We start from the raw sequence: 13366 nt of genomic DNA, 5'->3' as shown, positions 1-13366 counted from the left end.
CTAAGTCCATTTGTTCACAGCTTTGGTTCAGATCTGTTATTTCCTTGCTGATTTTTTGTCCAGTTGACCTATGTCTTTGTGTCATTGGGGTGTTGAGTTCCCCTATTACGATAGTGTTATTAATTATATGGGTTTTCATGCCTGTTAAGATTTGTCTTATATAATTTGGAGCTCCGATATTTGGTGCATACATGTTTGTGATTGTTATCTCATCCTCTTTCAGTTTTCCCGACCAGTATGTAGTGACCTTCTTTGTCTTGTTTGATTGTTGTTGGTTCGAAGTTTATGTTGTTTGCAGACAGAATAGCTACACCTGCTTTTTTCGGGGTTCCTGTTGCATAGAGGATTGTTTTCCATCCTTTGACTTCTAGTCTGTGGATTTTCTTTTGAGTAAAATATGTTTCCTATGTACAGCATATCATTGGATTTTTTTTTTTTTTTAATCCACTCTTGCCAGTCTGTTTCTTTTGACTGGAGAATTGAAGCCATTTACATTTATAGTTATAACCAACATGTGTTGATTTATCATTGTCATGTTATTTACTTGCGTTGGTTGCCTACTTTATCTACCTGTTTACTTGCTTGCTCTTCTTGACGTTTCCTTTCTACTGTTGTTCTTGAAATTTTGTTCAGATTTTTCTCTGTCTAGAATATCTTTTAGTACTCTTTGTAATGCTGGTTTGGCACTCTTGAAGTTCTTCAATTGTTATTTGTCTTGGAAATATTTTATTTCTCCGTTGAATTTGAGGGATAGTTTGGCAGGGTACATCAGTCTTTGTTGGAAGCTGTTCTGTCTCAGGACCTGTAGTACTTTGCTCCAATATCTTCTCGATTGGATGGTTTGTGCTGAGAAGTCTGCCGTGATTCTGATGGACTTTCCTTTATACGTAATCTGTTTCTTTTCTCTAGTAGCTTTTAATATTCTGTTCTTTTGCTGGAGATCTGGGAACTTGACTATTACATGTCTGGGTATAGTTTTATTTTGGTTGTGGTCGGTTGGAGTTCTATATGCATCATTTACCTGTATATCAGGTTCTGTTTCCATACTTGGGAAATTTTCTTCTATTATTTCTGCAGATATTCTTTTTATGTTGTTTTTGTTGCCTCCTGCTGTTTCATTGACTCCTATTAGTCATACATTATTCCTGTTTGCCTCATCTTGCAGCTGTTGAATTGATTTTTTCCCGCCTCCTTGTTGATTTTACAAGATCCTTTCTTTCATGGTCACTAGTTTCCATGCTGTCTTCAAAGTCTGAAATTCTATCTTTGGCTTCATTCAAGCTTTTTTGGCAGCTTTCAATGGAAGCTTTGTTTTCCTGGAAGTCTCTTTGAATCTGGTTCGTGCATTCGAAGTCCTTTCTATATTTTTCATTTAACACTTCCGTCCATTGACTTTGTTCTTCTATTTTCTTATATATTTCTTCTTCAGACGTTTTAAGCAGTTCTTTCATTATTATTGTCATTTCATTTTTTGCCTGAGAGATTATTTCTGATCTCATCTCTTCTATTGGCCTCCATCTTTTGATATTCTTCCTTCAGCTTCCTGAGCAGCTAGGATTACAGTTGTGAGCCACCACATCCAGCATATTTACTGTTTTCATAATTAATATTTGTGCCCACTGTAGTGGCACACACATGTAATCATTAATTTGGAGACTGAGGTGAAAGGGTCATGGGGTTGAGCCCACCTCAGGGAACATAGTGGGCACCATCTCAAACACCAAAGTAGACATAGCTGATATTTGGTAGTAATGATAACTTTTTCAAAAGTGTAAAGTGGGTCTCTTTTCCCTGACTTCTTAATTTCCCAAGTCTTCCAGCCTAGAAACAGACCAAATTAGTGCTTTTTCCAATTTTTCCATAGGCTGTGTATACAGTTGTGTTTGTGGAACCACAAGTCCTTGCATACTGTGTATACTGTTCACATTTGCTGTGTCAATACAGTCCTGTACCTTGAAGATGGCCTCTCTTGGACCACATAGCTGCCTCACTTGGTTTAATCACTGGCGTGTGTTGTCCTGTGTGCATGTGTCACACAGTGTCCAGATCCCTCTTGGAGTGCTTTTCTGGTGGGCCTAGCTGTTGCTGTTACAGACAGCTCTGTGGTGTTCACACATGTGAGAGCACAGGTGTGAGAACAGCTACAGGAGATGTGCTACTCCTAATGCTGTCTCTAGAAGAGTCCAGTTGCATCAGTATTGTAGAGGGGTGTCTGTTGACCTTCATCCTCACCAGCAGAAGGGCTGAATTTTTAGTCTTTGCACATCTAATATAGTAGTTTTATCCTGTTTTATGAATGTAGCTGAACATTAATAATGCATTAATAGTGTTGGAAATGTTAAAATAGGTATATTTTAAGATCTCTTGGGACATCTTGGCTGAGTAACTTTTAGACCTATTTGTCATTTAGTGTTTGGACCACTTTTTTAGCTATATGACTTTGAGCAAAACACCTTACCCCGTTTTATATCACCTTAAAGTGGAGGCAGAAAACTTGTTATGAAGAACTGAGTTTCTCAGTACTGGGAGATAAAAGCTGAACAGGGAATCAAACCCACTGATAAATTGATTTGGCAAAAAATGAATTTGATTCTTTCTTAAAAATAACCAGATAAGCTGGGCATGGTGGCACTTGGCAGGTTAAGGCAGGAAGATTGTTGCAAGTTCAAGACCAGCCTGGACTACAAAGTGAGCTCAAAGCCAGCCTGAGCTATAGAGCAAGATGCTGTCTGAAAAAGATAAAAAAAAAAAAGAATAACCAGATACTAATTTTCTCAGTTGACTTTGGGAGACTCGAGGGTTGATAGGGCTCAGTAGAATGAAAGACTTGGGTAGAGCCTAGTGTATCTGCATATGTACTGCGTGGTCTGCAAGGGCTATAGCTTGGGACTAGAGTAGTATTAAAATATTCACCTGACAGTTTCATATCCCATTGGTTTACAGTAGACATTTATGGTATTTCACATAGTCTTCATATCATTGCCAAAAGCAAAATGTACTGCCAAAGCCCAAAGCTACAGATTGTTTGCCTAGTTGGTACTCCTGTTAGCTTTGGTTCTTGTGTCATCATCTCCTTTCACAAAGTGATTTTTTTAAAAATCCTCTTATATGGAATATTTATCCTCCTTTTTTGTTTCCTTGAAAAAATAGAAAGCATCTCTTCTATCTGCTGAACTTTCTGTTTCTGTTCTTCCAGGGCCAAGGTTACCATAGCAAGCAAACTGTGCTCCTTCAAACATATCCATCCATTTTCACCTTATGACCAACATAAATATTATCAGACCCTGTGATCAGGAATTCTTTGTGAGAAGTTAAACTTCCAGAATTGTGTAGACTTATTGAAATTTAAGCAATGCTTTTGGTTCATACATTTTTTTCAAAGTTCACTGCTTTTATACAATTCTCAAAAGACTCCATGACCCAGAGATGATGAATAATGAGGTAGCATTCACCAGCAGGTTATTCTGAGGGTGATGTGAGAATCACAAGGCACACCACACTCAAAGACCCCGGCTGGGGGCAGCACTGTTCTTTGTGCAGTTGGAGCTGTCCTCAGCATGGTCCACCATGGTCCTCAAGCCTCAGAGAACAAAATCCGAATGTTAGCAGTGTCATCAGGTGGTCCTGGACTGTACTAGTAAATGTGGATTTGAACATAGCTACCTGATGCTCCTGCTTTCACAAATTTTATTCCTATTCCGCTTTGATGCAAGAATCTTCTACATGCTCTGATTTAAATCTTTGTGGCAGATACCTGGTTGAGCATCTCCAGTGTGCTAGGGCTCAGGCAGTGGAAGTGAACAAGACAACCACAGATGCAGGCCTGGCTGAGACAGGATGAAATAAGTGTCCGTGGTGCACAATGCTATGTGATGCAGTGTGGTGCATACAGTGCAGGTTTCTGGCAGTATAAACAGATAAAAGCTTCCTCAACTTCTAGAGCCCAGCACTGGCCCTAAACTGACTTCATACTTTCTTTCAGTATAATTTGTGGTTGAGGATCAAAGAATTGTTATTAATACCCATGAATGACACATAGGGACTACCATGCACTGGAAGGCAGTATCTGAAGTACTTAGTATGTTTAATAAAAGTTTTGACTTCAGCATGTCTTGCAGGATTGGCTGTCAGACTTTGCAAAGTTCATTTTGCCCATCTCTTTTTCAGAGTTGATATACAAGGAAGTGATGGACTTGGAAGAGAGAACCAAGAATGGAGTTATCCGGGGGCAGCCCTCTCCTTTAGGTTGGTTACAATATAAGCGTGGTTGAGGTTGCAGTTTGCTTCTTGTGTTGTGATCTTCAGTGGCCTGAAACCTGCCGTGCTTTCCATGCTTACTACCACTGTTATTCAGGTTATAGTCTGGTTGGTCAAATAGGAAAGCACTGATTATTGGCCTAACACTTGGCAGCAGTGTGTTGGTAACTGACCTCATAAAATGTGTATCTTTTTTGCTGACATTCCACTGAAGGATAGAAATTTAAAACCTTTTTCCACTGGCACTGTTGCCTTGTCTTCAAGGAAGAAATTTCTCAAAATTCAATATACAGAGTCTGCAAAAAGGTAAGTATACATCAGGAAAAGGAAAATTTATATAAATATTTTAATACTAAATTTATTTAGACATGATGAGATTAATATGTTATCTTCAGCATCTATAATTGTAAGAGGTGCTCAAAGTGGTGGCCATTAGCTTTCAGGCATTTATTAGTACAGCAAATTGCTGAAGTGTGTATACTTTTTTTGGCAGTTTCTGTACTTACCTTTCTATGATTTTAGCGGTTATTACTTTGGACCAGTAAGAGTTGCAGCTCCAAAATTTGGTACATATGGTACAAGTTACTATCTTTCTCATTTCGGTATATTTGATTTGTGGCAATGATATTAAAACCATTATTCCCTGAGAAAAAAACTACTTTGCAAGAGTGAAACATTTTCTTTTATCATAAGCTCATCTTAATTTAATCTTGGGGCTTATAAAAGTACAAAGAATAGAGGGGAAAAGCGAAGTGGCAGGTGACATGTATATATCAAGGACAGACCACATGACAGACACTGGTGGTTTTGAACTTTATTTCATTTCCTCCTCAAACCCAAGGCAGGGATTGCTATGCACATTTGAGAGATGAGAATACTGAAGTTCAGGAAAGGTAGTAGTGTAAGATTATCTGTCATTTAGGAGAACCAGTAAAATAACCTTGTAGTGTATGGCTTCCCTGGCATTCCAGATTCCCTCTGGCCGGCAGCAGACATGTCTGTGGCTCTAGAGCAGTGGTGGGAACCTATGGCACATGTGCTGCAGTGGGCTGTTTGTATTATTGAAAGCTCTAAAAGGCTCGCCATCACTGCTCTAGAGGTTAGAACAGTTTTATGGAAAAAGCTAAATTTGAGCAGAGCTTTGAAGGCTGAGTAGGATTTCAGGAGATAGGTTATGATTTTGAGCAAAACTATGCCATTTTATTCCTCTAAAATACATCTACATTTTAAGAAAAAAATGCACATCATATCTAGCACTTTATTTATGGGTGAGCTTCTTAACTATAATTTTACATGCCCATTTTTTCCTGTTGAAAACATACTTGTTTAAATAATTTTGGTGGCCTCCTTTGGCATTTTCAGTTATATTTTATTAGAGTGTTATATTTTAAATCCTTGATTAGGAATGGAATCATCTGAACCTATAATACAGGTTCTGTTGAAAATATAAATTGGTTTTGACAGCTGTTATCTTTTGGAAATGGTCTTTTCTCTACAGTTTATTTATAACAAAAGGCCGTACTGTAAGTGGTTTAGTAATATAGTTAATTAACTTTGTACTGCTGCATAGCAGTAGTGTAAGTGAGTTGTTTCAATGGAGGCTCTGGTGGGATCTGGAACAATTTCCTACTCTGCCATGCCATCCTAGTGAATGGTACGTACATCCTAGGCATGTCACCTGTTCAAGGAAATGTAGTGATCTCTGGCATCAATAGAGTAGTTGCATTTCTTCTTACTTTGGAAGTGAATAATTTGAATCCTAGATAGTACAAAATAAGTCAATGGATAGAACTTGAGGTTTTATAGACATTCTGGATTCTCTGTTAGGTTGCAAAGAAGAGTTTTCGTTAAAGTACTATAAAAATATTTAGTTCTTGATTACATATAGAACTAGAAAGAACAATCTGTTAAATAAATCAAATAACCGCAGTACCATCTCCATTTGACTTTAAAAACTGACAGTTATTTCTCCTGGTGGATCACCTTTCTTTCTTGGGTTTGGTTTGGCAGTTAAATGAATTGACCTGTCAGGCATAGGAAGACTCACCCGAGGAGAAAATAACCCAGATACCTGAGATGAAAAATGTTCCACACTATTATTTTTCATGTGTGTAAGAATTTATTGTATTGCTTTGAAGTTTAAAGATAATAGTTATTTTTCTTTTTCCTAGATGATTTTCAGATCAAAAAGTTAACTCATTATAATGTATTAAAAATAAATTTTTATCAGATTAAAAATTTTGGATAAAGTGAACAGGTCCTGAAGTAGAGGTCTATGTAAAAAGCATGTGTAGCCAGGTGTGGGGGCACATGCCTGTAATCCCAGTACTTGGAAGGCTGAGGCAGGAGGATCGTTGTGAGTTTGTGACCAGCACTTTCCTTTCCCACTTCAGCTCCCAGCATCCACTCTGTCCGTTACAGTTCCATTCCTTTCTGCTTCCCAGTTCCCTCCCTCTTGCCATGGCTGTGTGCCTGTTTCTGAGTTTCGTCTGAAGACAGGCTCGCAGAGGGCCTTCATAGTTATGTCTTTTGTTCTGTACTTAGACAGAAAAAGGGACAGTCTCCAACCTGGAGATGCTGCATGAAGGAGCAGTGATTTTCAGCCTGTTTGGCTGTGGGAGCATTGGATGCCTGACCCTCACCTTTAGAAATTCTGCTCAGTGTTTGGTTGGATAACCAATGTTTTTATGCTATAAATGTGTTCTTGAGAACTTTTGTATGACTTATATTATTCAAATTTGTAATGGCCATTATTTAGTTGATTGTTTGGTTCACTGGTCCTTCCATAGTATGCAGGCTGCCTTTTACAGGTCCCCACCACATTGTCAGACTTTCCTACTCCCCAATCCTTTCTAGCTCAGCACCTTAAAGGGCTATCTCTCTAGGTCAAGTATTACTATTACTTTTTACAATCTGGGAAATGATTGCTATGTACTACTTTTCCCCTGTTCTTTATTTATTTATTTTTTTTTAGTAAATCCATATTTGTGTTTATTAGGTATTTTTTAAGCTCAAAATAAGTAGACCTTTCCCAGATAGGCTACTTGCGTTACCCTGGCAAGTCACATAAACTCACGTAAACCAGGGCAATTGAGTTCTGTCCTCCAAATGAAAATGATGTTATTCTTTGTGTTGGCTTTTGCTTTACAAAAAGATGTACCAGAAGTGTTGTCTGAACTTGTCCTTTTTCATGAGAAGATACTATAAGTAATTTTCTGTAGGTGTATACTTTCTTAGTCACCAAGTTCTGGGAAAGCCTCTCTCCAAGAAGGTGCAATGTATACCCTGGCACCTAGTCATGGATCATGCTGGTGGACCAGTTATTCCAAGTGAGACTAGGACTTCAAGCTCTTGCTTTAAATTCAGAAAAGAAGTTAGTGGAAAGGACAGGACTCCAGGGGTCTAGACATGTTCAAGATTCTCATCTCAGCTTGCTTAGAACAAAGTTCGTGTTTGTTTCCCCATCACTGCTGTTGTCTTTAGTGAGCTTTTTAAGAGAACACTCACTTTGACCACTGAAATACACAAAACAGTGCAGGTAGTTCGGCCTGCAACCCTCTGCAACTAATTTGCTGTTTTGTTTCTCATAGCACAGGTGCAGCAGTGATCAATGGCTCTCAGCACCCATCGTCATCGTCGTCTGTCAATGATGTGTCTTCGATGTCCACAGATCCGACTTTGGCCTCGGATACCGACAGCAGTCTAGAAGCATCAGCTGGGCCTCTGGGCTGCTGCAGATGACTACTTGGGCCTTGGGGGGCGGGAGGGGTGGGGAGTCGGTTAGTCATTGATAGAACTACTTTGAAAACAATTCAGTGGTCTTATTTTTGAGTGATTTTTCAAAAACTGTAGAATTCATTTTGTAGTAAAGTAGTTTATTTTTTTTAATTTTAAGTGATGTAATTTAAAACCTAAGTTGTGTTTTACAACAGCAACAAAACTGTATTGTATTTTTTGCTGTAATTAACTGTATAATGTAAACCTAATTATTTTATCATGGTTTAAATTTTTTGCATATTTGCTTTATCTTATGCTGCTGATTTTTTTTTACTGAATTTGTAAGATTTTGTTTATCAAAGCAACTATTATGTGGTGACTTGCCTATATCATGAATTATTTAAGATTTTTATAGTTTTTTTATTAGAGTTTATTTCAGATGTTTTGTTCATGATGCTATCCTTCAGGGTTATGTGCTTATCAATGAAATAACCCCAGAGGAATGAGGGAAAATAACCTGTAGCCAGTTATATTCAGGAATAACTACTGTAAATGATGAACGTGTCGAGACCTCCAATATTTGCTACTTGCCAATCCTAGTTTAGTTACAGTAATTGGTAGGTAGGTGATCCTACCTGAATTTCGGCAGAACCCCATCATTAAACGGCAGAATAACTCAGAGCGTGTCTTTGAAGATGCTGGGCGTGTACCAACCACCACCTTCTTAGTCTCCCACCCTACCCAACAAAAGTCAAGTCACGGACTATGGTGTATTTTGCAAATTTGTGGCATGCTCAAAGTTTATTATTACATAAAAGTCAAGAGGATACTTCATGAATAATACATTTCAATGCAAATAAACAGACGGTTCACTTACTAGCTATGAGCCTGTTTTTGTACACACTGAGTTAATCTCAGGCTGTAGTTCTTAGCAGTGGTCTAGAGTCTGGTCTTCCCCTTTCCTGCAGCCTCCAGCCCGTGGACCTTTCTGGTTTCCTATTCTTTGGAGGTCACTCAGTTGAGCACCAGTTCTCATGGTGTCTCTGGCCATTTGATTCTACCTATAACATAATCATTTACACATATTAGCTGTCAGGAGGTTCCAGAGCCTACTTAGATTTGCGTAGGCGACGTATCAAATGAGCAATATACCGTTCATCTGAAAATAGTAGCACACAGCCATATATAGGATATCATTTTCTAAGGACTGTTTATTCACATCAAGCAGAGCAGGCATAAATGGTGGTTATTTAGTCTGAATCTTTGATTTGTTATACCTGATTTCCAATATAACATGCAAAGTGGACATTGAGTAGTGTAAGAATGGTGCTGCTCCTAACAAGTGTGTGTTAACTGTTTACATTTTATATCTGCAGAATTATTTCTCTGTAACTGAATTTTTCCTGAGTAAAGTGTCATTGATGTCTCATTATTTCTGAAACACATTGTAGTGGCCCCAGGCACCTTTTGTTACATCTGGAACAAAAGAGATTTCATGTAGTGAACTGGGAAGTGCATTCTGACAGAAGCGGCGAGGTTCTAGGCAGAAAAGCCCTGGAGTTATGCCAGCAGGAGCAAGAGCAGCTCAACAAATGTCTGAAAGTTCACTTGGCATTTTATTTGTATATTTAACGCAAAATTCCTTTTGGGTAAAGTATTTAGGTCATTGTTAATGTGCAATATTTAAGATTAAAATACATTTGCCTTTTTTTGTATACTTTGAAATAGCAGGTATGATTTTGATGGTTTCAGGTTGTGATTTCTAGCCTCCCAGCCTTTGTATCAATCCCTTTTCTATTCATACAACATGGTGCATTAATTTTATTAGGTAAATTAGTGTCGAGACTATAACACCCCTTGAGTTTTATGAATGGGATTGGACTCGGTTTCAGCAGAACTTTTAGCATGAATGTGTTCTTAGTTCATATTAGTTTTACAGTGAATTAGCTTTTATTTTCTCTAGGATAGATTGTGTCACTATTGCACTTTAACAGCTGACATGCTTTCGGAAGATTTTTATATTTGGTTGCTAATAAGCCATCTCTGCTGATACAGGTTTTAGTTAGGCAAGGAAAATCAGGTGTGTTGACTGTAAATGCCAGCTCCCACTTGCCCACTGCCATGTCTCAGTTTAATTCAAAGAAATTAAGTACTCTTTGGAAGAAAGTAAGTCCTCTTAGTACTTCTATAAATTAAAATACCTAACAGATTATATCCTAAAAGGAAAGTCTGTTTGTTAAATGTTGCTTGCCCTAGATTTTTAAAATACTTTGTCTAAATGCAGCTTCCCCTCTTACCTAAATCTGTTAAGTTAAGTATATATTGGTACTTTTTGGTTTAGAGTCTTAAAGTATCTTAAACATTTTTTTAATTACAAGTGTTTATGTCCGGAAATAACTTGTGTTGAGCCACTTTTTCTATGATTTTGGCTTTTTAGTTCTATACATTCAGTTAATATACCCATTGTCTTAGTGGCAGCAAGTTACTTTAACTGAGATTGGACATACAATGTTGTTGGTTAGGAAAGAGACCTGAGCCTCCCTGTTTCCTGATGACAGTTCTCTATCCTGCTCGGAACACGTCGTGTTGTCTGGATCACTTGATTGTATAGTACACAGAGGTGGAGTGCCTGGGCTCTTTCCTGTTGCTTGCTGAACCACACCAGTTAAGTCCCCCACCTTCAGCTGCAGACTGCTCCAGTGTGTGCTCTTCCCAGTTGGAGGCACAGCGCATTCACATCAGCCTGTGAGGGAAGTACAGCTTCTTGAGAAAACTGCTGCGCAGCCATAGCTGGGGCAGAGATGCTTGATGGGATGCAAAGCAGCTGTCTCTCATAAGCTTTTGTGTTGCTCTGTTCCCAGCTAATGTTTCTGTGTTGTCCAAAAAGATGAAGGCATAGAGGACACCAGTGTCCTATAGGGAGTCTGCAGGAGCACACAAAGCTGTGTCCTGGGTCCCAAGCTCACCTTGGTTGGCACTGTCAGCCAGTATCTGCCACCCTAAGGAAGACTTAGAGATCAGTGTTGCCTGGGCACTGGCCTGCACAACATGGTGGGGTAAAAACAGTCTCTTTTCGAGTGTACTGTTGTAGTTTGTTTGTGAGTGTTGTCCATTAGTCGCACGTTAGCTGTAGAGTGGATGCATGACGCCCCGTGACCCCAGTGAAGTTCTCTTACCAGTAAGTAGGAAATCCAGCGCCACTTTCCATCATTAGCAGCCCTTTTGGACGTAGCCACTCCACAGCCTGTTGCATTTCAGTGTGCATCGTGTTTCTACTGATCTCTCTCGGCTTCTTCCTGAATCAGAGGAAACTCATCTGTTCTTAATAAGTAGCAAGAAAGATGAAGAGATAAAGGGCATTGAAGCGGAAATGTATAGTTTGGGGTAAGATTGGAAACCAAAAGTCCTAATTAATTTCAAAGTGACTGCTGTAGGCTGGGCATGGTGGTGCATGCCTGTAATCCCAGCACTTGGGAGGCTGAGGCAGGAGGATTGCTTTGAGTTCAAGGCCAACCTGGGCTCTATACTTAAAAGCCAGCAAGACCCTGTCTCAAAAAATAATAATAAAAACGTGACTGCTCTTAGAGAAGTGCTTTTCAGGAGAGTAGTAAGATCACACCTTCTGGCCATTTCTGATTGAGATTCTCTGTGTTACTGAAACTTCTGAGAAATATTACCTGTGGATTAGCTTTGCACAATGTTCTATTCTCACAATGACTTAAAATTAAACTAGGTTTTTATTGAACTACCTCACACTAATTTTCTATGCTTTCCCAAGTAAGCTGTTGCCCTTACTGTTAGATCTTTACTGAGTGTGAATTATAAATGTGCGTTGAATACTTTATAGCCAATGTTGACAAAATACCAGTAAGTATGTACAATATATACCTTGCATCAGTAAGAGACACATGTAGAATCTTCCACTGTGTATCTTGGAAAATTGTGTTAGATGTGCTTGTTGACATTATTACTGTCTGTTTTTGTAAGTAGAAACCTGCTCGTGAAATCAGTCCATTCTTTACATTTTACAAAAGGAATAAATCTTAGTAAATTTTACGAAGAAATAAATTACTTTTGTAGGCCCAATATTTGGTATATTTTTGAGAAGCTGTTAATCTTTTAGCCGAATGATGAAGTTAAGCTGAAGTAGCTGTCTACCTGGACTGTGACATCTATTTTCTCATTACAGTCTATCCTGTTCAATAGGTTTTTGAACCTGGAAGCCTAAATATGATTGACATTCGCTTTTCCTCCCCTCCATGTCGTTCTCCATCCCTCTCCTTCCCCACCTGCCATTCCCTCTCCTCTCTAGACAAAACGAAATGGGGCACTTTGTAGGGAATGCTGAGATCATTGTTGTGGTTTTTAATCATTCATGCCCTAGTCATTCAACATGCACCACTGGAATGTAAACAATGTTATCTAGTATGTCAATTGGTTATAATATTTTAAATAAAGAAAGTGGTATGAAAATTGTGAAATTAGTTTTTTTCATTGGAAAAAAAACTGGTGAGTCTGTCTTGGTGATTTAGGATTTCCTGTGAGTGGGTATGAATAGGATATGGGTAGGTGTTTTAGATTGGGAGTTTAACACATTGTAGAGACTCTCAGTCATCACTCTGGTTTTGGGGTTGATTTGCTTTCTGGCATTTGAAATTGCTGGAGAAACTTTAGGAACTGGGTTTTAATGTCCTTACCAGACAAGCAGGAGGTGTAATCTTGGAGTGCATTTGTAGCTGTTTGTGTGTCCCTGCCTGTCACCCTGTTCGGGGTGGGCAGTGTGGGGGCCCCCAGCCTTGGGGTGATGACTTTCTGCAAGCTGTGTAGCTGGCTGCCCTCTGCACCCTGAGAGCAGAGAGGGCACAGCTTCTCCCTGAGTACCCCGGCTCACTCGGTCATGGGCATGCTGCCTGGTGCTGTTTCCTCACAGTCCCTGGAAGAGGCCTCTGCCGACCCTGTGGGTGATGCGGGCAGACATCACAGTGTTTAAACCTGTTTTGATTTGACTTTTTAAGATTTCCACCCAGTCATAACATTAGCTTAGGTACTTTTTAAAGTGTTGTTCCTAAAAACTAACTTTAAATGAAGATTGAGTTGTACTGATTTTGTGGCTTAAAATTTTTTAGCTGTTAGAGGTTATATTTCAGTATCTCTTTGAACTTGAAACTAAAAGATAACTTGAAGTATGCTTTGAGGTGTTAGGTTTCTAACACATGCTTGGTGACTTGTCGGTTAATGGGAGCTCACATGGCTGACTGCTGGGAGATGGGAGGGAGGATGGATGGGCGGGTGAGAGGCCAGTGGGCCAGACTGCAGTAGCACTGTGTGGGGGACCCAGGACGGAGGACGCACTAGATGAACAGAGATGGGTGTTTCTGAAAGGGAGGCTTGA

General features: G+C 39.2%; 1 protein-coding gene across 6 annotated transcripts in view; it reads left to right on the top strand.

The window, feature by feature from the left end:
• Positions 1–12450, top strand: part of Mapk8 (mitogen-activated protein kinase 8) — a 111992-nt gene extending 99542 nt beyond the window's left edge. For all 6 annotated transcript variants that reach the window (XM_005412596.2, XM_005412595.2, XM_005412591.2 and 3 more), the window contains 2 exons: positions 4168–4245; positions 7853–12450. In XM_005412596.2, coding sequence (XP_005412653.1) covers positions 4168–4245; positions 7853–7998 — 224 coding nt within the window. In that variant the 3' untranslated portion in view covers positions 7999–12450. The remainder of the gene's footprint in view (positions 1–4167; positions 4246–7852) is intronic.
• The last annotated feature ends 916 nt before the right edge of the window (positions 12451–13366 follow it).

This window comes from Chinchilla lanigera, unplaced genomic scaffold (genome assembly GCF_000276665.1).
Source record: "Chinchilla lanigera isolate Chin_1 unplaced genomic scaffold, ChiLan1.0 scaffold00155, whole genome shotgun sequence".
NCBI classification, from domain to species: Eukaryota; Metazoa; Chordata; class Mammalia; order Rodentia; family Chinchillidae; genus Chinchilla; species Chinchilla lanigera.
This window is presented reverse-complemented; position numbering and strand designations above follow the sequence as displayed.